At 53.8% G+C, this 25,344-nt stretch overlaps 9 protein-coding genes across 9 annotated transcripts; 5 read left to right on the forward strand and 4 right to left on the reverse strand.

Moving 5' to 3' along the window:
* Window positions 1-1,417: 1,417 nt before the first annotated feature.
* Window positions 1,418-2,918, reverse strand: CTAM01_03890 (transformer-SR ribonucleoprotein; the record flags this gene model as incomplete). The annotated part of the gene is made up of 4 exons (XM_060519920.1): window positions 1,418-1,573; window positions 1,644-1,717; window positions 2,237-2,592; window positions 2,674-2,918. The coding sequence occupies 4 exons, from the start codon at window positions 2,916-2,918 to the stop codon at window positions 1,418-1,420; spliced, it is 831 nt and encodes a 276-aa protein (XP_060385341.1).
* Window positions 2,919-4,685: 1,767 nt separating this feature from the next.
* Window positions 4,686-7,379, reverse strand: CTAM01_03891 (uncharacterized protein; the record flags this gene model as incomplete). Its single annotated transcript, XM_060519921.1, has 4 exons — window positions 4,686-4,948; window positions 5,026-7,004; window positions 7,056-7,147; window positions 7,215-7,379. 4 exons carry the CDS (start codon window positions 7,377-7,379, stop codon window positions 4,686-4,688), a joined length of 2,499 nt encoding a protein of 832 aa, XP_060385342.1.
* Window positions 7,380-8,746: 1,367 nt separating this feature from the next.
* Window positions 8,747-9,569, forward strand: CTAM01_03892 (short-chain dehydrogenase; the record flags this gene model as incomplete). The annotated part of the gene is made up of 2 exons (XM_060519922.1): window positions 8,747-9,194; window positions 9,259-9,569. 2 exons carry the CDS (start codon window positions 8,747-8,749, stop codon window positions 9,567-9,569), a joined length of 759 nt encoding a protein of 252 aa, XP_060385343.1.
* Window positions 9,570-9,644: 75 nt separating this feature from the next.
* On the reverse strand, window positions 9,645-10,272 carry CTAM01_03893 (acetyltransferase; the record flags this gene model as incomplete). The annotated part of the gene is made up of 2 exons (XM_060519923.1): window positions 9,645-10,048; window positions 10,104-10,272. The coding sequence occupies 2 exons, from the start codon at window positions 10,270-10,272 to the stop codon at window positions 9,645-9,647; spliced, it is 573 nt and encodes a 190-aa protein (XP_060385344.1).
* Window positions 10,273-11,585: 1,313 nt separating this feature from the next.
* Window positions 11,586-12,813, forward strand: CTAM01_03894 (uncharacterized protein; the record flags this gene model as incomplete). The annotated part of the gene is made up of 2 exons (XM_060519924.1): window positions 11,586-12,278; window positions 12,352-12,813. 2 exons carry the CDS (start codon window positions 11,586-11,588, stop codon window positions 12,811-12,813), a joined length of 1,155 nt encoding a protein of 384 aa, XP_060385345.1.
* A 929-nt stretch (window positions 12,814-13,742) lies between these two features.
* Window positions 13,743-16,234, reverse strand: CTAM01_03895 (uncharacterized protein; the record flags this gene model as incomplete). The annotated part of the gene is made up of 3 exons (XM_060519925.1): window positions 13,743-15,010; window positions 15,070-15,845; window positions 15,909-16,234. The coding sequence occupies 3 exons, from the start codon at window positions 16,232-16,234 to the stop codon at window positions 13,743-13,745; spliced, it is 2,370 nt and encodes a 789-aa protein (XP_060385346.1).
* Window positions 16,235-17,409: 1,175 nt separating this feature from the next.
* Window positions 17,410-18,100, forward strand: CTAM01_03896 (uncharacterized protein; the record flags this gene model as incomplete). The annotated part of the gene is made up of 2 exons (XM_060519926.1): window positions 17,410-17,697; window positions 17,801-18,100. 2 exons carry the CDS (start codon window positions 17,410-17,412, stop codon window positions 18,098-18,100), a joined length of 588 nt encoding a protein of 195 aa, XP_060385347.1.
* A 993-nt stretch (window positions 18,101-19,093) lies between these two features.
* On the forward strand, window positions 19,094-20,124 carry CTAM01_03897 (uncharacterized protein; the record flags this gene model as incomplete). The annotated part of the gene is made up of 4 exons (XM_060519927.1): window positions 19,094-19,298; window positions 19,492-19,554; window positions 19,941-20,003; window positions 20,069-20,124. Coding segments are annotated over 4 exons (387 nt in total), but the record flags the coding sequence as incomplete, so codon positions are not given.
* A 2,743-nt stretch (window positions 20,125-22,867) lies between these two features.
* On the forward strand, window positions 22,868-24,813 carry CTAM01_03898 (WD repeat domain-containing protein; the record flags this gene model as incomplete). The annotated part of the gene is made up of 3 exons (XM_060519928.1): window positions 22,868-23,208; window positions 23,267-23,394; window positions 23,447-24,813. 3 exons carry the CDS (start codon window positions 22,868-22,870, stop codon window positions 24,811-24,813), a joined length of 1,836 nt encoding a protein of 611 aa, XP_060385349.1.
* Window positions 24,814-25,344: the final 531 nt, after the last annotated feature.

The following is a 25,344-nucleotide window of genomic DNA, read 5'->3' on the forward strand; positions in this document are numbered from 1 at the left end:
ATGACTTTGTGTTATATTATGTACCAAGCTATGATACTGCCTATCTGGTTTGTGCTGTTAATTACCATTCGGGTGCAAGTTGTGTAGCAATTATTCTTCCCAGCGGGATGACGTGAAAGACCGGGCAACCCCTTGGGAGTTCCATATTAATAGAGAGGTGAGAGACTCTCAACGATTTGCCTGGTCCAAGTAAATTATGCTCGTGCCTCTTACGTTCGACGTTGAACGCTATTTTGACGCATATGACGAAGGCCTCGGATCTCTGTTCGCCGCAGGCTGTCAGATACAGCAGACCTCATCAAAGGTTGAGCCACGATGCGTTTGAGCAACTTCTTTGCGGCAATAAGGAAAGCCCTGCCAGAAGCCGTGTGGGAAATGGAGAAAAGATTTCCAAACCAACACGCGAAGGGCAAACCCCGCGCCGTGACTGAGACAGCAGACAACTAGATGGGGTAGGCCTAAAAGTTGGGCTGCACCGCGCGTTGGAACTTAGGCTGGTCGCCCGCGCAAAATCGGAAAAGCTGGCGGGAAAAGGAAGTAGAGTAAGTGGCGAAGCAAACGTGGGAGATGGACGCCAAGGCTATGTCAGGCATCCACATTCCAAGCGGAACGAATTTTCACTGTGAAAGCGATGTGTTTGCTAAAGCGTCAGTTTAGTTCAGTGCATTTGGGGGGAGATACCTTTGAAACAAATTTTGTGCTTTGTTATCACATATGCCATGTGACGCTCTAAACACGGCCAAGAAGCGCTGGAGGTGGGTGATCAGAATAACGCGGCGAAGCAAGGGCCACGACTTCGTTGAATCCCGTACCACTGATTTGTGCTGACATGACGATGAAATGAACAATAGAGGGTGTGGATGGCGGGAAAAGAGGCGTTTCATTTACGATATGAGGGTTGAATTTGAATAGTGGCGTTCAGGCGGCACAGTTACGTTTTAGTTGAATTAAGGGACGTGGTTGTCATTCATGTTGCATTGCTGGTCAACATCTTATCATGCTGAAAATTGCATCGAAAGAGCCATGTCGGATTTGCGAAGCCGTCTCAAACTCGACTGAACCCCGATGTGGGACGCGATAGATAATGGTACAAGGTGGAAAGTGCTGCGTAGAAACAATCGTGGACCGCCGCAGGCCCACGATGTGGTGTAACGAAAGTGCTGGTCCACGAGGGGGAAGTGACTGTCACTCTGGCCAAAGCCTGTCGATGCCTGCCGTTTTTTTGCCGTGTTGATTGTTTGCCATAGCTACCATAGAGACCGCCAAACATTCGTCGACTGCAGAGACCGAGTTAAGAAACAGCACCCAAATAAAAGGCAGCTGGTTCTCGCCTACAGTCATTGTTACCGAGAAACCGAGGTTAAGAAGCCGTGAACCACGCAGGCCGAAAAATCCCCATTTTGTGATCCATCCCATACTAGTTGTAGTGCACAAGAACTTCATGAGACGCAAATTTTGGGATATCCGCCGTAATCGATCGAACTAGGAAAGAGGAAAGGGATGATCCGTCAGTCGCCATCAAACCGGGCGTATTGACGACTCCGGAAGAGAGCGTTAAGAAATTAGCGAGAGCCTAGATACGTTAGCGTTGAGACCACAGCGAATTCACTGGGGTTGGGATTTCCAACCTCCATAGGCCTCACGACCCTCGGAGCGGGCAGGGGCGTCAGCGTAAGCCGCACCTCCGGCGGGAGCATCGCGAGGAGGACGGTCACGGCTGCTGCTGTAGGTATCATCACCACCGCGCTCGCGTCTCTCGTAGCCGGCAGCACCACCGCCGCGGCGGTCATCGCCACCACGAGCATAGCGGTCGCCACGGTCCTCACGTCCGCCACCGCCGCCGCCGTAGCGATCGACACGGCCACTGCTGCTGTAAGTATCGTCACCACCACGCTCGCGTCTCTCGTAGCCGCCGGAGCCACCAGCGCCGCCCCGATCCTCACGGTAGCTGCGGTCGTAGCCACGGTCCTCACGGTAGCCACGGTCGTAGCCACCGCCACCGCCGCGGTCTTCGTAGCCTCCACGGCGCTCGTATCCGCGGTAGCGGTAGGGGTCATCACGGCCACCTCCGTAGCCACCACCTCCATAGCCGCCACCGCCGTAACCTCCGCGACGACGGTCGTCGTAACGGTCGTTGAATCGGCCTCCACGGCCACCTCCGCCGCCACCGCCCTCTGTTGAACGTCGCATTAGTGACTCCTCTTAAAGTGATCGTGTTGACAGAGCAAATGCTTACCACGCTTGGGGGGGCCGAAGTATTTGCCAGGGGTGGGAGTGCGAGGGCGAGCACGACGAGCCTTCTCGATGCTCAAGGTGCGTCCCTCAATCTGCTCTCCCTGCAGACCCTCCTTAGCGGCGTCGGCCTGGTCAGAAGTGACCATCTTGACGAAGCCAAATCCACGAGACTCCTTGGTGTGGGGGTCGCGCATGATCTGGCACTTCTCAACATCACCGTACTTCTCGAACATGCGAGTGACCTCCTGCTCGGTCAAACGGGGGTGGATGCCAGTGACGAAGAGGTTGGAGCCAGGGTTGATAGCGCCGTCATCGTCACGGTCGCCACCGCGGGAGCCAGTCTCATCCTTGGCGCCACTGGAAAGGAAAACAGTACGTGTCAGCAATCGAACATTGTTTGGACAAAAGCGGATTCATCGAAATTTTGTGTTTGCTTACCGGTCGCGGTCGCGGTCACCGTTGCCAGAGGGCGAAGCAGAGCGACGACGTCCAGAGTCTCCGTCATCACGCGCAGGGCGAGGGGAGGCGCTGCGGTTGTCGCGCTCGTAACGAGGAGCCTCGTCTGTGTCGCGTTTGTCTGTCAGCGCCTCGTCGTGCTTTGGGGGGCGGTCTGTATCGAGAAAGAACGAACCATCGTAGCGGTCGCCGTTGGCGGCCTCGTAATCCATAGCGGTGGAAGCCATAATGATCTAGTGAACAAACGAGTTGTTGTTCGTTGACAGTGTTTGATGTTGGTTGTGGGTAGAATTGGCCAACGACGCGAAAGCCGGTGACGCAGACTCTTCTGTTGCGGCGATTGGTCAGAAGGGAGGATGCGAAGCGGATCGGACCCAACAAGAAGGGGAACCTTGGGGAAGTAAGGAAGGGGATGCGTACGTGGGAGAGAGAAAAAAGAGACTGGACGAAGATAGGAATTTTTTTGGTACAATCGTCGATGTAGTAATTATACGACGAAAGACATCAATTGAGGAAGCGACGAGGCCTTGAGATGCCGATTGTGGGAGGGAGGGAAAGGTGAAGAAAGCGAGGTGAAGGAAGGGACGTTTGTGGTCGAGGCGCAGAGAGAGGTAGAGAGGGAGAGAAAGATGGTCCACGGGGTCAATGGGTGAGGTGTGCGTGTGTCGGGTGTATGGGCGCGCCTGCCTTGCCTGTCTTTGCAGCTAGGTAGTCAAAGCACTAAGCATTGCCTGTCTTACCTAAAGGTACTTACCTTAGGACCGTGATACCACTTTTCACAGCAGCAGCAGCAGGTACACCCCAGGTCCGGTGAATGTACCTACCTTACCTAGCTTGTGACGGAAGTGGAAGGCGCAGGGTTGGTGCAGCCAGCACCTGAATGGTCAGCTTTCTGGGCGAATTCAAGACTGGAACATGAGCAAGGCGGACAAAATGCAGCTTTTGCAGCAGGCTACCAACGTTATGCAACCTATGTATGGTACTCTCAATGGCTCGACCATCTCTTCGCTGTTGGTGAGAAGGCAGGGCGAACGAAGGAATGGGCCAGAAGGAAACCGCACCCAATGCCTACTGCTGGACACCAGGATGGTGGGTGGTGATGGGTGGTGGGATACCTACATACAAGCAAGGCACGCACCTTTACCATCCGTGAATCGATTCCATGAGTTGATTGATTGACTACCTGCCTGCCAGTGCCTGTGCTGGGGCAGGAATTGTGGATGTTCGGTGACAGGCACTTCCTGGACCGTGGGTGAGCACCAGCAGCAAGGGAAAAAACACAGCCAGTTGACTGCAATAGGTACGGTTACATCTCCCTGTCGCCAGTTGGCCAAAGCGCGGACCTTTTCTGAATTTTCAATCCAATGAGACTTCCCGCGCGAGCGATGACCATACCGACCCCATGCACAATGGGCATTTCTTGAATTGGATATTGACATGCATGTTATTTTATCACATTCAGATTTTCCGGGCCTATGGTCTGGTATTTTCTTTCATCCACCCATCGAGAAGCTATATTTGGCCAAGAAAGTTAATACTTGACTGCCGTGCTGTTTACCAAACTACCTCGCTACACTGCAGGTCCCTCGCCTAGCTGAGGTCCAAAAGTCTCAATATGGGGATAGGTGCCAATGAACAATATCTTGAATCCACAAAGGGGCATTTTGCCATGGCCACAACATGAGAGGGAGGTCCAGAGACTCTCAAACATTCCGGATCAAAGAACAAAGAGAAGACAATCCCCTGACCGGCGCAATGTAGTGTCTGTCGTCTATTCGAAAATGTTTTTCATCTCGACTGCAATGACGGAGCATGTTGCAGCATATCGAATAATCGAGACTTGGGTAGATGCGTTTAGTCGTCAGTATACAGTATACTACGACTATGATGGTACGACCACCTTGCTAGATAGTCTTGATCGATAGTCTTGATCAAATGCCATGTTGAAATATGGAGAACGGCATCTAGAGCATTCATGCCAAAAGGCTCACGTCTTACAGATCCTCCATGACTACCTGCTGCTCTGCGCCCAGAACACCTCCGCTCACCATCTCAGCCTCCAGCGCCTTTCCGACATTCACCTCCGCAAACGATGCAGGCTCGTCCAAGAAGCTCAGTCCCTCGACAGCCTTGCCCCCGCAAGCTCTCTCCAGTGCCAGAAAGGCGAAATGGCCTCCAACGACCGGTCTAGCCATGAAGTGAGGGCCGGGCCAGCCACCAGTTCCTTCTGTTTCGTAGAGATCGGTGAAGGGTCGGTCTTTTGTCACATCATGGTCAGCAAACAACATGTCGTCCAAGGTAGGAAAAAGTGACAGGTTCAAGTCTCCGACTTACCTGTTGTGGTCTCATTGACCCATGTCGCGACGCTCTGGAGAATCTCCATCCGGGTCTTCTTGCTCGACACCGCAGCGGCGAAGAACTGCCAGTCACTCTTCGTGTAGAGGTGGCGACTATCGAGTGGGAGCCCGTAGTGCTGCAATACGGCATGGTACCAGTTGCTCTGCATACTGTACACCTTATCCGGAACAAACGTCGACTGCTTCTCGACGCCAATGGCCTTTTGGATCCACTGCGTCACTCGTCCTCCGAGGGTCGACTTCTTCTCCTCGGGCAAGTGGAAGCAGAGCAGCGAGTCCGCGAAGAGATTATAGATGGTCGTCCAAGAACCGTACCAGGTGTACGCCAGCTTGGCATGGGTGCCGTCTCTGGAGATGCCAAAGCCTTGCCACTGGTCAATATAGTCGGCTGCAATGTCCGCGTAGTACTTTGAATCGTCCGTCTTGCCAAGAATATTGGAGATCTCGGCCATCGCCTTGATTCCAATGATACCCTTGAGGGCCAGGTTCGTCTGGTTCGATAGCCATCCAGCAAAGTCGTCCGTGCAGAGTTGGTTGGCCGGGATCAGTGATTCGCGAACGAGATAACCCGTCCACTTCGTCCACAACTCGTAGGATCTGGACGCCCATTTCTCGGCCTCCTTTGTGCCCCTCATAGCAGCGACCTCCGAGCGACGGTCGATGCCAAAGGAGTCCATGGAAAGTCCCCATGGGCGAGCACTGCTTGTCTCTGCCTCGAGAGAGACATGGGAGTGCGCATGTTCGTTGATAGTTTGCAGGAACGCTGGCTGCGTGTCGTACTTGAAGGCGTTGACAAGTGCCAGTGCCATGATGAGCATGTTTCCGCACTCCTCAACAGGCATGTACTCATCATTCCCGTCAGGGTGTCCAGTCGCATTCGGGAAATGAGCACCCAGGTCATGCATGCTATAATCATTCGGATACTGTCCGCTAAGCTGATGCTCAAGCAGAGGCTCCAACAGGTATGCCAGCCAACGAGGGTTCGTGTACAGGAAGAACGGGAACGCAGGGAAGATCACATCGACGGTCTGGAAGTTTCCATTGGAAGAGATCTCCTTGAGGAAGAGGATCGGGTCATCGGGGGTTCCAGAGAATTGTGTTGCGCCGAGGACCTGGCGAGCTGACAGGGCGGCAATGTCCTGGTAATCTGATGACCCAGAAGCAAACGCATCAATGGCAAGCTGATTCGAGTAGTTCCCAGCCAGTAGGCTAGCCGCCGAGAAATCATCGTAGTGGTACTGGATCAGCTCGGCCGGGGTGGCAAAGTAAAAGGACCACAACGGGCGCATCTGCGTCAGTCCTCTTGCAGCGGCGAACTGGACCACGGGGTCTTGGACGAGAGCAAACGTGAATAGTACACTATCATCAGACGTCGACTCGCTGCCCGTCTTGCCACTCAGGTGAAAGGTCTTGGAGAAAGCAAAGACGGGTTCCTCGTCCATGATCTTCCTGTACGAGGTATCGATCTCGTTCGTCAGAGAGCCCTTCGTCGCAAACTGTTGGCGAAGCTTCGCGGACGTGCCGGCTTGGTGGTAGACGTCGGCGGGGCCGGTAAAGTGCAGAGTACCCCATTCCGCGTGGTCGGCGAACTCGGTGAGCAGTTGCGGATACTGTCTACCAACTTGCCAGGTCTTTAGAGCAGCAGCGCTCTGCTTGTTCGAGGCCTTTGCCTTGCTCAGTTCCCAGACTATGCTGTTGTCCCTGTTGCCGCTGACCCACTCGCCATTGACATCGGTGTAGATGTTGATGTCGAAAGACCCTTCGGCGTGGACAGTCAGATACGCAGCAGGGATCGATTGTCGGAAGGTCGAGGTGGGCGTAATGGGCGAGAGAAAGGAGAGCACAACCTTGACCGGCGCGGCAGATCCGGGTGGAGGGGGGATCGAGTAGGTCAAGTTCGTCGTCGAGGCGTCAAAGGTTGCGCCTAGGTAGGACGGGACAGATACGTTGTAGTATCTGAAGGCATGTCAATTTACAATCACGAAGATATGTAGCAGCCGAACCCACTTGGAAGATGGGGGCAATGAATCCTGGGGCCGTCCCAGCAATGGGTAAATGGTATTGGAGTCGGGCACCGAGGCCATTACCGAGAACCCGACCTGATGGGATTATCCCCAGTTAGCCAGACCACGCGCCTGGAGTGGACGGCAAGTCAAGAGAGCTTACGCTAGAGCCGGTCCAGAAGTAGGGCCAATGTTCCCACGGCGCATCGCGAGCATTGCCGAGCCAGGTACTCAGGTACGGGTTGCGAACGATTAGAGGAAGTACAGGAGGAGTCAATGTGGAAGCGCTGGCCGTCGCGGCGACCACTAGTAACGAGGATAAACGCATGATGGAATGAGCTTCCCGAGAACCAGCTCCGAGAACAAACGGATTCTTGGCGGGGTCAAGCAGTAGAGGAGAATGCGGTCAAGGAAGGCAGCGAGAGTACCAAAGTGAAGTAGGCAGGAAAGGTTGCGCCTCCTTGCGATGCAGGCTGGGAACTTCACAAAGAGGGAGGATGGCGACAGTATTTGACACACAGGGGGAGCAGATGAAGAAGTTGAGGAGAGGTCAGGAGAGAACAACTCAAGCAAGAAACGGCTTCGTCTTCTTCTTCCTCGGCTTTGTTTTACAAGTAGCTCCAAGCACCGGCTGACAGCTGTGGCACACAACCAACCACGAGAGGTACCTGGACTTGGGCTACGTCTAGGAGCTCCAAGCCGACACGGGAACAGTTGGAGAAATCTGGGGTCGTAGCTGAAGGTAACGCCTGGGGGTCACAGGTAAAGCACCGGATCAGCAGTGCGGTTGCAGGAGAGGGCCGGATGTACGTCAGGAGAGCGGGTCAGGTGCTTGCAAGGCTGCATCGCCGCATCGCACACAGGTTATTTGGGCCCCATCGTGATCCGCCCAGGTTAGGTATGGCCAATGAACGCAGCAGTTGCGACTCGACCGGCTCCAATCAAACGTCAAGTGCCGCGCCACGAGCCCCCTGTTTTGCGGAGACGGCGGGGTTGCTTTGTGCGGGGTTGAGAGCTCTCAACTTATGAAGGAAGGCACCTGTGTCCATTGTTAGCTACCAACTATCACCACTTCGGGGTAGGCATATAGGTAGTCATGTAGTGTAGCACCTTCCTTTCTAGATCTGTCACCTGTTTCTGGTAGACTTTCTGGAAGCACAAGTTAAGGGAGCCCCCAACGCCATCTTATGTTTGCACGTTTTCCAATTTAGGCGAAGTTTGGATGGAAGCCTTAGCAAAAGTTGATGAGATTAAACGACAATCTCCCTACAATGTACACACACTACGCTACCAACTACAGGGATGGCATCCGCATGAAATCGAGCCAAAATAGCAAGTGTGATTCCATTGCAATAGCGCGCCTTGCATATTCTACCTCTTTAGAACAAATGTGGTATTAGTTGCTGGACTCCTCAAAGACTTGGCCATCTCCTGCTGGCCATCATTCATGTTGTTATGGGGAGTTGCCCAAAAATCTCACCCGCGTCGGGCCGGGTCAACTTCATGCGAACACAGATGATCTAGCTAGGTTGACAAGACATGATTGGGCGCGGATCTGCGTAGAAAACGCGGGACACCTTGCATTGTTCTACAACCAAGGGCCATTTCTCGACATGCGCTCGTGAACTTCCTCAAACTTCGCAGACAGTCTTCGCCTGCACTATCTTTCTGATACGACACCGTACTGCTGATAAAATGGCATCGCTTGACGGAAAAGTATACGCCTTCACTGGGGGGGCCAGCGGTATTGGCCTTGCAACGGCTAAGATCATCGCAAAGCGGGGTGCCACTGTGTGCCTTGCAGACATCGACCCCGAAGCTCTTGAACAAGCCAATGCCTACTTCACGGAGCAACAGACGCCTTTTTCGGTGACAAAAGTCGATGTGTCCGTGAAGAACGAGGTGGAGACCTGGATAGATGGCATACTAAAGCAGTTTGGGCGGTTGGACGGCGCTGCAAATGTGGCCGGCGTCATTGGCAAACACCACGGCATTCGAGCCGTCGCGGATCTTGAAGACGACGAGTGGCATAAGATCATTGCTGTCAACTTGACAGGCTGCATGTACTGTCTCAGGGCGGAACTCAGAAACATAGCGGACGGCGGTTCCATTGTCAACGTGGCCTCGATTCATGGCATCAAGGGTACGCTGCATCTTCCTACTGCTCAAACTCGTGAAGCTTCCCTCGTCTGACTAGCTCTTGATAGGTTTTGCCAAACATGGCGCATATGATGCTAGTAAGCACGGCGTGATAGGGCTCACTCGAGCGGCAGCCAACGAGAACGGTGCCCGAGAGGTTCGAGTCAACGCCGTTGCTCCCGGCGCCATCTACACACCATTGATGGAGAAGGCTTGGAAATTTCATGATCGCGCAGCCGACGCCGCCTTTGACGAGCCAACGTCTTTTCAACGTCAGGGCACTGCTGACGAGTGCGGAAACGTCATTGCTTTCCTGCTCGGCCCAGAGAGCTCGTTCGTGAGCGGGAGCGTCTATCAAGTCGATGGAGCGTGGTTATGAGCCACAGACGGCTCGGCGAGGCTTGCGAGGAAATGATAGTCGGGGTTTTTTGCTAGGATTGGGGCTGTTTGCTCTTCACCAGACATCAGATGGGTCAACCTCGTGCTTCTCCCCATCGTCTCTAATATGCTCGAGCTTGACGTCCCTCTTCATTGGCTTCCTCATGTCATAAGCATCCTCGCCGTCTCGGGTAGGGTCTGTAGCATGGTCGCCATAGTAATCTTTCACCACGCGGAAGACGCTGTAGCCCATGCTCTTGTAGAATGTAATTGCCTTGTGATTGCTCGTGCGAACAAAGAGGTCAACGAACCAGGCATCGTTGGCGTCGGCTGCGGCTTCTAGCTGTTCGGAGAGAATCTTGCCGATACCCAGTCTTCGCGCTTCTGGCGCAACGGTCAGAGCGGTGATGTGGGCATGCCAGGGAAGGTAGTGTTCGGAATATTTGTAGACGTCGGGCGATGACTCCAGCTTGCCCATGACTAAAGCATCAAGTCAGACAAGTCGAGCAAAGCGTAGCTGTGTTCTCAAACATACTGTAGCCGATGATATTGCCGTTCATGTCCTCGCACACCTGGAACATGGCTGGCCATTTGGCATGGTACTGGAGGTAAAAGGCCAGCTCATACGTCTCGGTCAAAGGATCGAGGTTGCATTTAGAGAACTTGTTGACATCGTCAGGACGGAAGCGGCGAAAGGTTGCCATGGCCGCCGAAGTGAATGCGCGGCCGGCGATCAGTTCAAGAATGGAGGGGGGCTCCAGGCGGCAAGGGAGGGGTTGATGTCGGGAGATGGCAATCGTAAAGGAGCTGTACCAAGCGGCAAAGAGTGTAAGACGGTTCAAGAGAACAACGTACTCAAACAAAGCTTCAAGGCAGGAGGTCGAGTCGAAATCGGTGTTACTGCCTCATCAATAGCTGCCGTGGAACGGGGAAGGAGCTTTTCGGAGCCGTCTTGCGGCGTCCAGGTTGTGTTCGGTGGCACCAGATAAGGGACGATAAAGGGCCTGACTCCACCACATTCCATGTCTGACTGGAAGCGAATGGAGGGGAAGCACGAAAGACGGGAGCGTGTTTTTAATTTTCTTGTGCCGACTGAGGCTCCGGCGCGTGCATCTCTGCCAAGTATATTTTCCCTGTTGAAGCAGGTGAAAGATACATCGGCCAGATGCAGGGACCACGTCTGCCACTGCCTGTATCAGCAGGAGTGACAACTTCCCCCTTCCGGATAGATTCAGATTCAGTGTCAGCGGTCAAAGTTCTGAGACACAGCACTAGGTAGGGGTCCGTCGGCAGTATTACCTGAGGAGCCTCGAGGCGCCACAGGAAGACGAGTATGATCTTCATTTCTTCGACAACATTTTTTCCCGGAGTTTTCTTTGAGCCCATCTCCACCACCAGAAGCCAAAGGCCCAGTGAATAACGCACAGGCGCAAGGGCTCTCTCTCTCATTACAACATAGTCTCTATCCATCCCTCTTCCGATAAACCAAACAACAAAGCAGAGCCCGCCGGATTGCATTAATTGGACTGCTGGCGCCGAATCGATGCCAGCCCGCCTCTGAAATTAATAAAACCAGTGATAATCTCAACCTCGCCCACGGCCACCAGGCCAATACACAGCACTCCCTGACTTGTGTGCATGGGATGGGCCGCCAACACTGATTTCTGCTCCGCCTAGACTGTTGTTTAGGTAGCCCATTTTTTGCACGACTGCTGTTTTCCTGGTGCCAGGCCGTCTCTACACGCTTCCCGCACCCATCTCCACCTGGATCTTCCTTGCCGTGTATTTGATGCGACAACCCCTGTTGTTTATCACTGCACCAGCAACCCCGGGACAGACAAGCAACAACATTGCATTCATACTCGACTATTTGGGCTGCCAGCACACGTACGTTGCGGAGCGTCATCGACTCGGTCTTTTCCCATCATAAAGTGCTGCTTGGACGGCTTCACCGAACACGTCCGCCGCTGTTCTCGCCGACCGACCGATCGCAACTTTCCCTCGTCACACCGTCAAGATGTCTCAAACTCCGGGACACTCGCGCAACCATTCGGGCGTTGACGGCTCGTACCAGTACAACAGCGTCAACTCCTCCCCTCAGAATAGACGAACATCCAGGTCCTCCGCCGATCCCGCAACGCCCTTGCGCAGCAGCTTCAACAACCAAGACGCCCTGGATATCTCATATGCGAGCGGAGGCATGGACGGAGGCAACGGGCTAGGCAATCTTGCAGATGAACTGGCCGACGCCTTCTCCGACTCTGGAGACGAAGGAGAATACTACGAGGAAGAGACAAACAACGACGAGAACAACGGAAGTGGGACACCAAACATTAATGTTGAAGAAGCCACCTTTGAAGGAATAAGGGACAGCGGGGTCGACGTTGCAAGTCTCGGCGAAGCCGGCGGCAAGGGAAAGAACTTCAATCTGGGGCCACCACCAGCCGCTCAACGCGGTCATCGACGGAGCGGGAGTGAATATGACGGAAGCGAATATGGATCCGAGTCTGACCTTGACTCCCCCGGCATGCTGCCCAGTCTCGTTGCCAAGATGGATGCCGTCGAGTCTTTGGCGAGGAGGGGTACTGAGAGTAATGGAGGACCTACGGATGGTGTCTTCAGCCGGGTAACGGAGGGCTTGAGAGACTTGGGCTCGCAAGCCGGCGTCGAGGGCAGTGCGACAAGGCAAGTTCAAGACGGTTCACCCGCAGTTGCGGCCATTGACTAACCAAAGTAGACTTATCACCGCTCATTCGGCCCTTACTACCCACTTAACTCATCAGACCCGGCAACTACACAACTTGACCTTCCCGCTCCTTTCTCCACTCGTGCCACCGCCGGACTCGGAGACCATCGATGAGCTGCTACCCCTTTTGATCGAGCTATCCGAATCGATGCCGCGACCAACAACGAAAGCCTACGACTCCCTCACAGCCCTCCACACCCTCACCTCGGACCTCGTCCAGAGCCTCAACTACCTCTCGGACACACTTCACATGTCCAGGCAAACGACCACAACGGCCACGCGTCGGTTGAAGAGCGCCAAAGAGCTGGTGGCCGAGATCAAGAGGGAAGAAGAGCTCCGGGAGGAGGGTGAGAGGTGGATCAACCGAGGTAACTGGAGCGAGAGGTTGGCCAATCGCGAGTGCGCGGGCGTATGCGGAGATGTCGTCGGAGGGTTCGAGGAAGTGTGCAACAGCTGGCGGGCACGCCTGCTGGAGCAAGCCGGCGCTGCACAGGCTTGAGTACGCTTATACGTGCCCTACGGGATGGAAGGTCTGATAGGGGTGACTGTGGTTACTGCCATTGCGGGTTCGAGAGGCGGATTACTCACGTTCCCAGAGTTTGGCTAATACTGGATTTTGAGGTCTTGGTCAGGCGGGCGATAGAAATCAACGGCGTGCTTTTGGGTAGATCCGGAATCTTTGGCGGAATTCCCAGCGCTCGCAAACTTGTCAGACTACATGAATTTTACGAGTCGATGAAACACGAAGAGCCATGGCTGAGCAGGTATCATTGCACCTACGAAGGGAAGGAAATGCTAAGAGCAGACAGTAGAGTTCTTATTTTGAAGACAGAACTTTCATTCTATTCAGACTCTACTCTGTTGCGACGCAAAGTCAATGACCAAATGGCAGGACACAAGATTCAAAGTCAAGACGGTTGAAAGTCATGCTACGTGATACTGCAATAACTTCAGAAACCCCTACGGGAAGCTAGGTCACGTCGCATTATTACGCAGGGCCGGGGCGGGTAAACAGATGATCGAAAAGGGCGCAATGTCCAGTTTAGGGTTGCTTACATGGCGAATGTGGCTACTTTTTGCTTACATACAATCAGCTGGTTGCTGTCAAAAACGAGAAGTTTCGCTTTACAGTTTTATCACACCCAGTTTGAGTCAGAAATGCAGTTCAGCGGCTGCCCCTTTGTGACGTAAGATTAATTTGTTATCATTCTGCTCTCTCTTTCCCTCCACTTCCGTCAGTGTATAGGAGATTTATATCAGCGCTGTAGCGAGTATTTCCAATTAACAAGGCTAGAATTAATGCACAGAATTATAATGGTATCAAGTAGATCAGCACCAACGGCACCTCCGAAACACCGCCCCTCCAGGGAAAAGCAAAGAACTTTGCAAGGGACAAACAGAAAAATTGAGCACAAGGCTTATGACTGACTAATCCTCCTCCAGCCTTACAGTATACGCAGGCCGGGATGGCCCTCCGTCGGGGTCATCGAAACCGCCCGGGATTAGAGGTCGACGCTGCGCACTGACGGGACCCCGGCTGAGCCGACTCGACTTGCTCGCGCGGCTGGCGCGGCTGCCAGGGCGGTCGGAGGGGACGTCAACGTCAAAGTCGGCGGGGGCGTCGACCTGGACCTCGTCGCGGGCGCGGTTCATGGCGGCGAAGCTCGAGAGGGACATTTTGTCGTCGACGGAGGGACGGTGTTGCGACCCGGCTTGCTGCTGCTGCTGGAACTGCTGCACGATGCCGGGGGCTCTCCGGAGCCGGCCGTCTACGGGCGGGGCTTGATTACCTCGCTTCATGCCGGCCTCGGACTCGTCGTCGACGAGGACGACCATCCAGACGCCTACGGCGCAGTTGCTGCCCAGCAGGGGCGTGCAGTGGATCCAACGGACGCGGCCTTCGCTGTTGGACTTGGTGAGCCAGCGGACTTTGGCGGTGACGCCGTGGCCGTCGGCGAAGGCTTGGGAGAGGCCGTCGCGGACACGGTTAGAGCCGCCTATCCTGTCCATGAAGTTGGACTGAAGGATGCCCGGGAGGCGGAGGGAGGGGGAGGCGAAAAGGATGCGGAGGCTGGGGTAGGGCCGGACGAGGAGGTAGTGCTCATAGACGCCGGAAAGCTTGCCGCTCGTCAGAGGCACAGCTGGGTTGGACTGATGGACGGAGGAGGACTCGTCCTGGATTAGGATGCGTGGCTTTTGCCAGTTTGTCGAGGATGCGGCCTGGCCTTCATCTTGCGGGACGCGGTGCATGTTTCCGCCGCGTCTGCGTACGGTTTCGAGTTCGTTCATGTTGAACATTTCGCTGAGCTCCTCAAACTCGTCCTTTTCTTCCTCGTTGTCGTGTCGCTGCTGCTGGTTTTGGCCGTTGATGGTGCCGACGGCCTCCTTCTCGACGACTAGGTTCTGCAGGGCATCCAGACCCGAGCTTTCTTTCGCGAGACCGGAGACGTCGACTTGAGCGCCGATGAAGTAGCGGACTGTGCCGCGACTATCGTATAGCGGCGCCACCATGAGGAGGTTCATGAACGGGGAGCCGTCTCTGCGGTAGTTGAGGAAGGTTTCGTAGTGCTCCTTTCCAGCCAGGATCTTGTCGCGGATACGTCGTACACTAAAGGGGTTGGTCTTTGGACCTTGTAGGAAACGGCAGTTGCGGCCAATGACATAGTTCATGCCGTATTGAGTCGTGCGGTGGAATTCTGTAAGTGACAGTCAGCTGATGTGGAACATGGATAAGGAGAAGGATGTATATACATACCCTCGGAAGCAAAGACAATGGGGTTGTCGTTTCTCGAAGGATCCGTCAAGCAGAACACTTCTGCCAAACCCTCGGACATTTCTCTGAGCTGAACCGGAAGAGTGCCTGTGATACGCCTCTTGATTGACACGCTGACGGTCTGGATCCAAGTATGGGTTATGTAGGCGGGAAGATCTTGCTGAACAAGCACGTCGAAAGCAGCTTCGGCCTTCTTTCTCAAGGAGCTGTTGATTGTGCTATCGGTGTTTGCCATTGAGAATTCGTGTCCGGGCAGAGTGTCGAGGCCACCCGCGATCGCGTTGGCATACGCAATGGCCCGGAGTGCTTTTAAGCAGTCCAAGAAGTAGGTCAGTAGGGGGAGCGAGTCGGGTCGGGCATGGTGAAGGAAGTCGGTAAAACGTTGGAGGAGTAAGTGATCATCAAAAATGGCCTGCAAATGGTCTTTTGAGAAGAGAAGCTCGGAGCGGGTTTCCAGCGAGTACTGTCCGTTGTCGCCATGAGATGGGACTACTAGGTCAAACGAGCCAGGCTCGACTTCCTCTTCTGCCAAGGGCTCGAGAATCTCGTCATCGCCAGCGCCTTTCGTCTGCAGAGCTGGGAGTGATGTATTGTTTGTTTGATATGAGGACGATGTCGAGTTGGCCCTGGACCTTGAAGAACGTGTTCTAGGGCTCCTTGGTGGGCTTGAGGACATTTGCCGCTGCTGAGCGTGGAGAGGTTCGGGAGACTTTACTCTGCCTCTTTCTCTTGGGGGAATGTCAGGAGAACGAACAGCACTTTGGTGAGGTGTTAGCCGACATTGCTCTCGACTTATACAATAGATACATCTCTCCTCTTACCTTCTATCTGGCCGAGGGGCTATGGTATTGGGATTGATGGGCCCATGTCCATGATGTGCGGTCCAGTTCCTATCCTCGTCATCCTCCCAAGCCTCTTGGAACCTAGACGGGTTCCAGGGGCGGTCCTGATGCATCTTGGTGACTGGACGCTTCAGTGGAATGTCAGGAATATCGGCGCCGCCTTCGTCAAAGTCTACTTGTTGCTGCTTCTGACTTTGCAGAGACGTGACACTGAGAGAGCTGTAGCCGTTCATTTGAGGTTGGGTGAGTTCACCGTGCCTGTGTCGGCGGTGGTTTGTGCTGTGAGCGGCAGCGACCTGAGCCATGTGCTTCTTTCGCCGGAATAGTGCTAATACAGAACGTGGTCCAGAATGATCACGGGCCGCAGATGTATCTGTTGATTGGGGCATTATCACGGGCGTTGGGGGAATGAAGAAGGATTTATATTGGGTTTGGACGAAGGCTGATCGTAGGAGAAGAGGATGAGCATCAAATGTCAAAGGAAGATAGCCGTGGGGCGCACCAGCCATGGGCATCCCACAACGTCATCCAGCCAGAGAGCAGGACGGCGCCGTATAGAACAGCGGGGAGGCGATCAAAGGAGAGGGGCTCTGCAGAGACGAAGCAGATAGCAAGCTAGGAGGGTGTGCGAGACCAAAGATCGACGGACGCCGATACTAAACTATTGACGGGCGAGGCGGAAGAAGCGCAAGCGGGCATGTCAGGCACATTTGCCTACATATGGATAGAGCCAACATACTTTTCGTCAGGTACCCGTGAACCCGTCCCCTGCCCTCTTTCAAGGCTGGGTCCCCAGCAAGGCGCCAACATGGGCGGCAATCAAACAAGAATGGGCGAAAACCCACAGCGTTGCGTTGCAGTAGTCTGCGCGAGAAGGAGGTTCCCACGATGTGTGGTTATGGAAGAATGCCATTCGACGGCCGAGCGGAGAATGATCGCCCACTAGCAGAGCTGAGTATAGCTCCTGACCTTGCAAAAGAGATTTCTGAAGGCTGAAGAGGCCAGAACCTGGACGCCGGGCAGTCTTTGTTTGGTTTTCTGGCAGAACCTAGACACTTGCTGACGGGTTGGGGTTAGCCCCATTGCTCATCTGAGCCACGGACACTGCACGGCCTTTGGGGGCTTTTTGGTTCGGGTGAACCAAGCCGTCGTCATCCATAATGTTCTTGTCAACGGTTCGGCGATGCCAGGGCCATCCTGATATGTCAAGAAAAGGCTAAAGGGGGGCGACATGAATGCTCCGACCCAAATCGGCACTTGCAAAACTGTTTCGCGCGCTCTGCAGTGTTACCAATCAAGACGTCAGGCCTGGTGTTAGCCATGCTAAATAAGAAAATAACAGACGGCGATGTCAAGCCAGGAGATAGATCATAGACGGGCTTTGACGGGGAAGCACAACCAGCTTCCTAGCATTAGGTTAGTTTCGGGAGGTGGTAGAGTGACCAGAGTGCATATGCAATATAGTTACCTTCTTTCGACAATGTACCAGTACACACCATTCTCTGTCTCCGTGTCCGTTTACTCCCCTGCTACGCTTGCCTCTTCTGCTGCCATCTTGACTCAGGCACTGGCCGTGAAAGATGCTAAGGTATGTGTACCTCTTGCTGCAAGTTGTGACCTCCCAGTGGTGGGATTTCACCATGTCCGCCGCAACAGCAATGGTCGAGAAAAGGGCAAGACGAAACTTCGGCAAGAGAGTTGCCTGGGGTCCTCTGTAGAATTCAGGTTGCCGTGTACGGATACACTGCAGGTTGACTATGGCAGTCTTGTTGACCACCTGGCACCATGCCACAGTACATAGCCAGGTAATGTAGGATTGGGCGTGAAGATGGGAGAGAGCAATACTGTCTGTGCTACCTCAATTGGCAAAGACGGGGATGCTGGGGGTTGAGAATCGAGATTTCTTCAGCGAACCGTGGGTAGTTGCAGACTCGGACTCTCTTGGCTTTCTCCAGTCTCGAGGCTGCTCCAGCAAGGATTTGCCGAGAAACGTCCAGGAGTTCAGGACCCCCATGAATCCCACGCTTCGAGACTTGGACCAATTCGGCTCCGGCCCCACTGCGGCCCAGGACCCGGACCTCAACCAGTGTCCTAATCGGGCAAAAGGGCGGCGCTCACGGCCTGGCGAGTGCCATTTGACAGTCGAGCTAGCAAATGGGACTATCTCCTAATCAACCTTCGCGTCATATCGCTCGCTCCAATGTTTGGGACCGATACCATGGAGCATGGCAGAGCTTACCGTCGGAAAGGAGCCAGACTGTATTTCTTCGATGCCCGTGCTTTCTTCGATCCCCTCGATCCTCGGAGCTGCGATCTGAAGCCTGAATCGGCGGTCGGACTATATCATTTTCGAAGATGGCCTGGAGATGATTTCGAATTCCCTATACGATTAATTCGCTACCACAGAGTAATTACAAACGGTCGAGAACAACCAGAATGCGTTACCTGAGTCGTGAATATGTATTGCCGGTATTACGATCTCTTGCTGATCGGGAACAGATGGATGGGCTCCCTGATATTGTACCGCGAGTTTGTCCGCGTCTCTGTCAATCAATGCTGTTCGAGCCTCTGAGGTCCCGCCACTGAGCTGCTGGGGGACGTGGGGTTTCGGTATCACGAGGGTTGACTCCTCGGCATCCGTAGGGCTATCACTTCTCGCATCGAGCAATCGACTTCCAACACAACAGGTCATATTTCGTCGACGATCTGCGGATAGCTCAATTGAATTGCATAGAAAGAGCACGCGGCGAGATAGATCGCCAAGGTCCCGAAGTAAGACACCCACGCGGCAAAGCGGAACAAAGCTCATGTTGCCAGCGGCATGGCAGAAGAGCAGATCAGCTCCCGGAGCTTCGGAGACTGGGCTGAATGAGTAATGGAGCCTGGAGGAGATAAAACCGTGACGGAAAGGCATTTTCTCAGCAGTGCCAGTATGTCATCGTCAACGTCCCACCAAAATGCGTCCGGAACCAAGCGTTGCCGACTCGTGGCCTTGCGAACCTCGGAAGGAGGAGTACCAGTATTGTGGACGGCACGAAATATTACTGCAGTACGGATTAGTGTTGAGTGGCGGGTGTACCTAGTCATCATTGCAATCAGGGATGACGCTGTCTGTCACTGTCAGCGCAAAGCCACAGCCAAAATGAGAGCCGAGTCTGTTCTAGCGCACGGTGGGCGAAGGTTACACGCCCTCTCTGGTTGTGGATGGATACAGCCAGCAATACGTATCATTACCTCCTGACGAAGGGGCTCAAGGGTTCCCGGGAGTCATGGCTAAAGCGCTGTTGGTTTCTCGGACAAGGATGCGAAAAAAGACAGGACCCGGAGATTGCTTAGTTTCCCACGTTCCTTTGGACCCCTTCCGTCAGTGTAAGTATCCCGGGAATAGCTTTGTAAACAAGGCGAGAGCCGTTGATCCAAGAGCCTCAAGCAAACTCTATCTGTATCCGTACTCTGTATGCCGTTGTCTGTACTTGTCGTCTCGCTTTTGGCCCTGACAGCTCGTGTAAGCGGGGAGAGATGATTTCCGCCGGGGAGCTGCCTTGTTCGATGGAGCAAGTAGCAGGTAGCTTCACACAAGCTGTGAACGGCTGGCGGGGTTCCGAGAGTTCGGTCGAGCAGTTATGTCAGGTTACCCCATAGGAACCGGGGATTGAGAGGGATCTGCTTGTTGGGATTGGATCATTGCATGTGGCCAACGAGTCAAAAGCCGCATGTCAATTTGGGAAGATTGGCGGCAGGCACTCGAGGAGCCTCTGTCCCGAAAAGGCGTGTATCCTGTGTAACAGTCTGAGGATAATATCAGGCTATTTCCTGATCAGCTCTTCTGCAGGGGAGTGGGGGTTGAGAGTGCGCCGTGCGTGCTGCGGCGTATGGATCGTCAAGTAGCGAAAGGTTTGGGTGCTGGGCTATTGAGTGTTGTGCATGAAGGAACGCTGGAAGGGTTTAGACGACATGATAACCTAGCCAGCTATCCGTATCCATAGATCAGCTCAAGGTTCCTGCATTTAGGTCGGGATTTGGAGCGTCACTGCCTGTCAGTCTACGAAAGCTCCAGTGCAGCTTCGACCTTATGTAAGCATTTGAGACTAGTCCAGAGCAGCACGTGCTTGCTTATCTAATACATACCTATCTTACAGTGGGAAGTGACAGTGCGCATTCGCATATCGAAACTGTCCAGCAACAGGTCGTGTAACCCCTTTTTGGAAGCGCGAGAGTGCTTTACGCGAAGAAACGCGTCGCATCGCGTAGCTATAGCTGGCCACCATTGTTTATCTTCGTCCGTTTGTTCAGCGTTCAATGACGTAAGGCAAGGGACCTTTGCTCGAGCGTTTGAGCTCCATACCCGGAACTAAAATCAACCAGCATCGAGGATGAGTCTCCTGAATCCTGCGCTCAGTTCCTCATCATGTTAGCAAGACACGGCCGACGATAATCCTGCTGTGGGCTTTTGGAGGATGAATAGTTGACGGCCACCGCTATTGTTTACGAGATTCCATCGGTTGGCTTCTGCGACACCGCGGAGGCTGGTTTTCTTTTAGTTTTTGGCCTGGTGTATCCGTAGGTCCCCACTCAAGGGGCCAAAACAAGAGCGCCCAGCACGTGTCGACTGGCTGTGAGTTCCCGAGGGTGCTAAATGGCAAGGTGCGGCAGGTGCCCAATGGCCCGAATTTGGACCATTGAAACTTAGCTTAGGTTGACCAGAAAGAAAAAAAAAAACACAAACAAAAACAATTCTCCCAGCCCCCTCTTTGCGCAAGGGAGGCGGGAATCGTGTTAGCTGGAATGCAACACGGCCTTTATTTTTCTTTTGACGAGACTGGCGACGCGACAATGTTCTTCCCGAATCCCAAGTACTATGGAAGCGCGATGGAAGAGGGGAAAGCGTGAAGACATACTTTTATCCATACACAAACATCCAAAACTAACGCCAACTCACGTTTACGTAGATAACAAGGTGCGTTTCATCGCGACTGCCATCCCATTTTTGGTCTTGTCTCGTCCCGTACCGTCCCATCTGTGCCTTGCATAGCTTCTCTTGTCTCTGACTGTGGGTGGGTGCGAGGACGTTTCCCAATCTCAATCAACACTCATGCCAAAGCCTACTTAGGTCTCGATAACGCAGCGTGGCTAGCGTAGTTGAAACCGCATCGGATGATGATTAATACCGTAGGGAGTTCGAAAACGTAGATTGCGTGCATACTTTCAGAGCAATTGCTTCAATCTCTCATAGTTGACAAGCTTGACACTACTGTCAAACTTATTGTGGCTTTCCCTCAACAAGGAGGTAGTCCTTGGCTGATAGTGAGGGGTGCCTTTGACAAGTGAGAGGCAAGAAACACGCACGAGTCGAAACAACATAATATTGTGATGGCGAAGTGTTGTTATGAGATCTACACGTAATAGAACTATAATGTGCAAGCAAGCCAGGGCAGGAGCAACTATTGATATAGTTTCCTGGACGAAGTACTTAAATTAAAAGTCAACAGCCAAAGTCGAGGTACCTACTCTATTTGTTTTCTCGATTGTTTGTTCTACCTCATGTTGCTTGCACGGGCTTTGCAGGAGGAGAGAAAAGAAACATCAACTCTGTGCTCAGTTCTAACATTCGATCGCGCTGACCCTTGAACGACAGGCGACGGGACGGGATGTTTGTTGTTGTTGTTCGCCATCCCCAGTCTCGTCTCCCCGTCCCGGTTCCCTCCCCCTTGGGTTGTCGGTCAATGTTATTGTCCCCCTCCCTCCCCACCCTGCCGTGCGGGACCTACTGACGCCAGTCACGCCAGACGCCCTTTCTCTTCCCTCGCCAGTCGCGTCCAAAGGCCAACGTGCACCACCAAGGTACCTCTGGAAACCACCAAACAGTCCCTAAGGTGCATAGTAGTCAAAGTACCTGAATGGAAGTGCGTGATGCGTGCCCGCGTACCTTACCCAGACAGCGGCCGAAGGGACCGCTGCTGTTGTTCTTGTTGCTCTGCCGTCTACGCTAAAGCCATAACAAGAATAGCGTCTCTCCCTTTGCCGCGACTCCCCCAGTTCAACCTCCTCGACGCCCTTGAGTTTCGTGGTTTCCATCCTCTAAGTGGGAGTCCCCTCCCCCCGCCCCGACAACAGCCCGTTCTGCCCTGGCATGCTTGCCCGAGTGAGGTTGGGTGATACTAGACTGTGACCAGTATTGGACGGGTTACACCTTACTGGCTGTTGGACCCCTTCCCGTCACGATTAGAACCGCTGCACCTCACCACCGCGGTGCTTGTCGCCTTGAGGTACATACTGACCTTGCCGCACCTACCTACCTCACCTGGTACCTCCATTACCTTGCACCTTCCTACCCGCCCAACCACTCATCATCGTGCCTTCCTCCGCCGCTGGCTCTTGCCGCTTCCTGCGACTCCAGCCTGTACCCCGTGGCCTCAGACATCTCGAATCTGCACTCAATCCAACGTTCGACAGCCTTTCACCACCCGTCGACGCCCATATTGCTGTCTTCTCTTTCTTCTCTCTCTCTCGACTAATTATTTTTTTCGACCCGTTTTGCGCCATTAATCCCAGAAGCTTGTCGCCGGCGCCCGAGTTCTTGCGACCGCCTGAGGGAAAAGCATGCGAATGACAACGATTTGAATACCGCCGTCAGGGATAAGGTGGTGATTCGTATGCCGCGCCGACCGGCCAAGACGACTCGCCGATAATTCGAGCAACGACTTCGTTCTCCGAACACTGCGAGCGCATCATTTGAATAGCTTTTGTCGCCCCAGTCTCTCAACTGCGACGACACGACCACCGCTCTCTGAGGCCCGCACTGGTGTCGGTGCTTGGTGTGCTTTATCATTCCCCGCCACATCCCCCGACGACGCTCGTCCCAGCCGCCTTCGCTAGACTTCAGCCTCTTCGCGCAACTCTCACGGACGATCTCCGTTGCTTGTTGCAAAAAAGTCAAGATGACTCTCCCGACCGATTCTTTGGCTGCCCTCAGCGCTTCTGGTTCCATCAAAAGACCAGTAGCTGATGCAAGCAATTCAGCAACCGCGACACCCACTCGCTTCGCAACACCCCCCCCTCCTTCCGACAGAGGTCTCGTCGAGAACCGCCAATATTTGGAAAATACAAACCAGCGCAAGATTCAACACAGCAGAAGACCTAGTGAATCAGCTCGATCCAGTGCTTTCGACCCCGACGCCGTCGACAGTGCTTTGCTACGTGAGATGCACCACCGATCACAGAGGGAAAGCACACCTGGTGCAAGCCCACATCGGAAGCGCCAGAGAATCAATGGCGACAGGTAGGTGTACATCACCGTGATCAACTTCAACCACTATTTACTAAGTCTTTTCTGCCAGATTTATTCCGACACGAACTGGCCAGGACCTCCAAGCCAGCTTCAACTTGCTACACGAAGATGGCTCTCCAGCGACACCGTCCAAACAAAAGAAGCGTACTCCTCACGGAGAGCTACACTTTCAGAAGAGTGAGCCATCTACGCCCCTTCACCCGAAGGAGACAAATCTGACCGTTCTTAGCTGAGGAAGCAAACCGGACATTCTCGACGTTGCTCCGCGCAGAGCTCTTTGAAGGCTCAATACCACAGGCAACACCGCCCACTATGTCTCCTGAGCATACTTTATCCACTGCATCGCACTCTGCCAATATTCGAGATTCAACGAGGTCTCGCACCCCGCCAAACAACGCTTCTACCAACTCTCTTCCATCCTCTCTAACGCCATCGACTCCCCACAAGAATCTGTTCTCCTACATGTCTCCGCGGAACCTGGGCAATGCGGGTCATCTAACGCCGTCAAGGACACCGCAGAGCCGGCATGGTCCCAATCTCGACACTCGCTCCGAGATCTATAGCCTTTCGCCAGTTCGCTTCAACAGTCAACAGATGCTGCTTAGCCCGCGGAGGCAACCGAGGGCGGTCAGTAAAGTGCCTTACAAAGTTCTCGACGCGCCTGATTTGGCAGATGATTTCTACCTCAACTTGGTAGATTGGGGCAGTGCCAATGTGCTTGGGGTCGGGCTCGGGTCCAGTGTTTACATGTGGAATGCTCAGACAAGTCGCGTCAACAAGCTGTGTACGCTCGAGGACGATACAGTAACGAGTGTGTCATGGATTCAGAAAGGAACCCACATCGCTATCGGGACCGGCAAGGGCCTCGTCCAAATCTGGGACGCTGAAAAGACAAGGCGACTGCGAACAATGACAGGCCACACGGCACGAGTGGGCTCCCTGGCTTGGAACACTCACATACTGACATCTGGCTCTCGCGATCGCCTGATCTACCACCGCGACGTGCGGGCCCCCGACCAGTGGCTCCGAAAGCTTGTCGGCCATAAGCAGGAGGTTTGCGGTCTTAAGTGGAACTGCGAAGACGGCCAGCTTGCCAGCGGTGGCAATGACAACAAGCTCATGGTGTGGGATAAGCTTTCCGAGACACCGCTGTGGAAGTTTTCAGATCACACGGCAGCTGTCAAGGCCATTGCATGGTCACCGCATCAACGGGGACTGTTGGCTTCGGGTGGAGGTACGGCTGATCGACGCATCATCTTCCACGACACAGTCCGCGGATCTGTCATCAACGAGATCGATACTGGCAGCCAGGTCTGCAATATCGCCTGGTCCAAGAACTCCAATGAGATTGTCTCGACGCACGGTTATAGTCAAAACCAGATTGTGGTATGGAAATACCCTTCCATGACGCAGGTGGTCAGTCTCACTGGACACACGTATCGTGTGCTTTACCTGGCTATGAGCCCGGACGGCAGAACCGTTGTGACCGGCGCCGGAGATGAGACATTACGATTCTGGAACGCATTTGGACGACGACCTGGGGCGAGAGAGGATAGTGATGGAGGGCGACTATCTGACTGGGGCGTCATCCGGTAGAAGATTGGAGCAGCAGGCTCCGCATACGACATTATACCAACATCTCCCTTTCCATTTGGCTCGAGGGGAGGTTAATAACGGCTTCGGACAGGACTAGTGGCAGGCGGGAATATGGAGCGAGCACTCGAATTCTGTTTCTTGGGAAATGTTGATGGGCAAGAGGAAACGTAAATACCCAGTTACCGGTTGCATCATGTGCATGGAATGGGCGTCATTCAGATTGGGGGTTGGGGCTTACAGGACATTGTTGTTTCTCGGGTTTTCATGTTTTTGGGGGGAATATGATTTAACAAAGCCTTTTTATCATCTGGCTTTACAGCGGGTGGTTTATGAGAGGAAACGGCCAAACGAACAACACAGCTCAGCTCAAACGGCTTGAGAGCATGGGACACGTGGAAGGTTGGGGTTTTGCTCAACGAAGAGGAGGTGCCGAAGTCATCTTTATCCATCCATAGGCTCAAGCGCTCAAATAGCATCTATCACACAGTATTGGTCGAGGGGTGGGTGATATGGGCAACCCCTCCTCGGCCA

The sequence above is a fragment of the Colletotrichum tamarilloi genome (genome assembly GCF_030869305.1).
Source record: "Colletotrichum tamarilloi strain Tom-12 chromosome Unknown Scaffold_9.1, whole genome shotgun sequence".
Classification (NCBI taxonomy): Eukaryota; Fungi; Ascomycota; class Sordariomycetes; order Glomerellales; family Glomerellaceae; genus Colletotrichum; species Colletotrichum tamarilloi.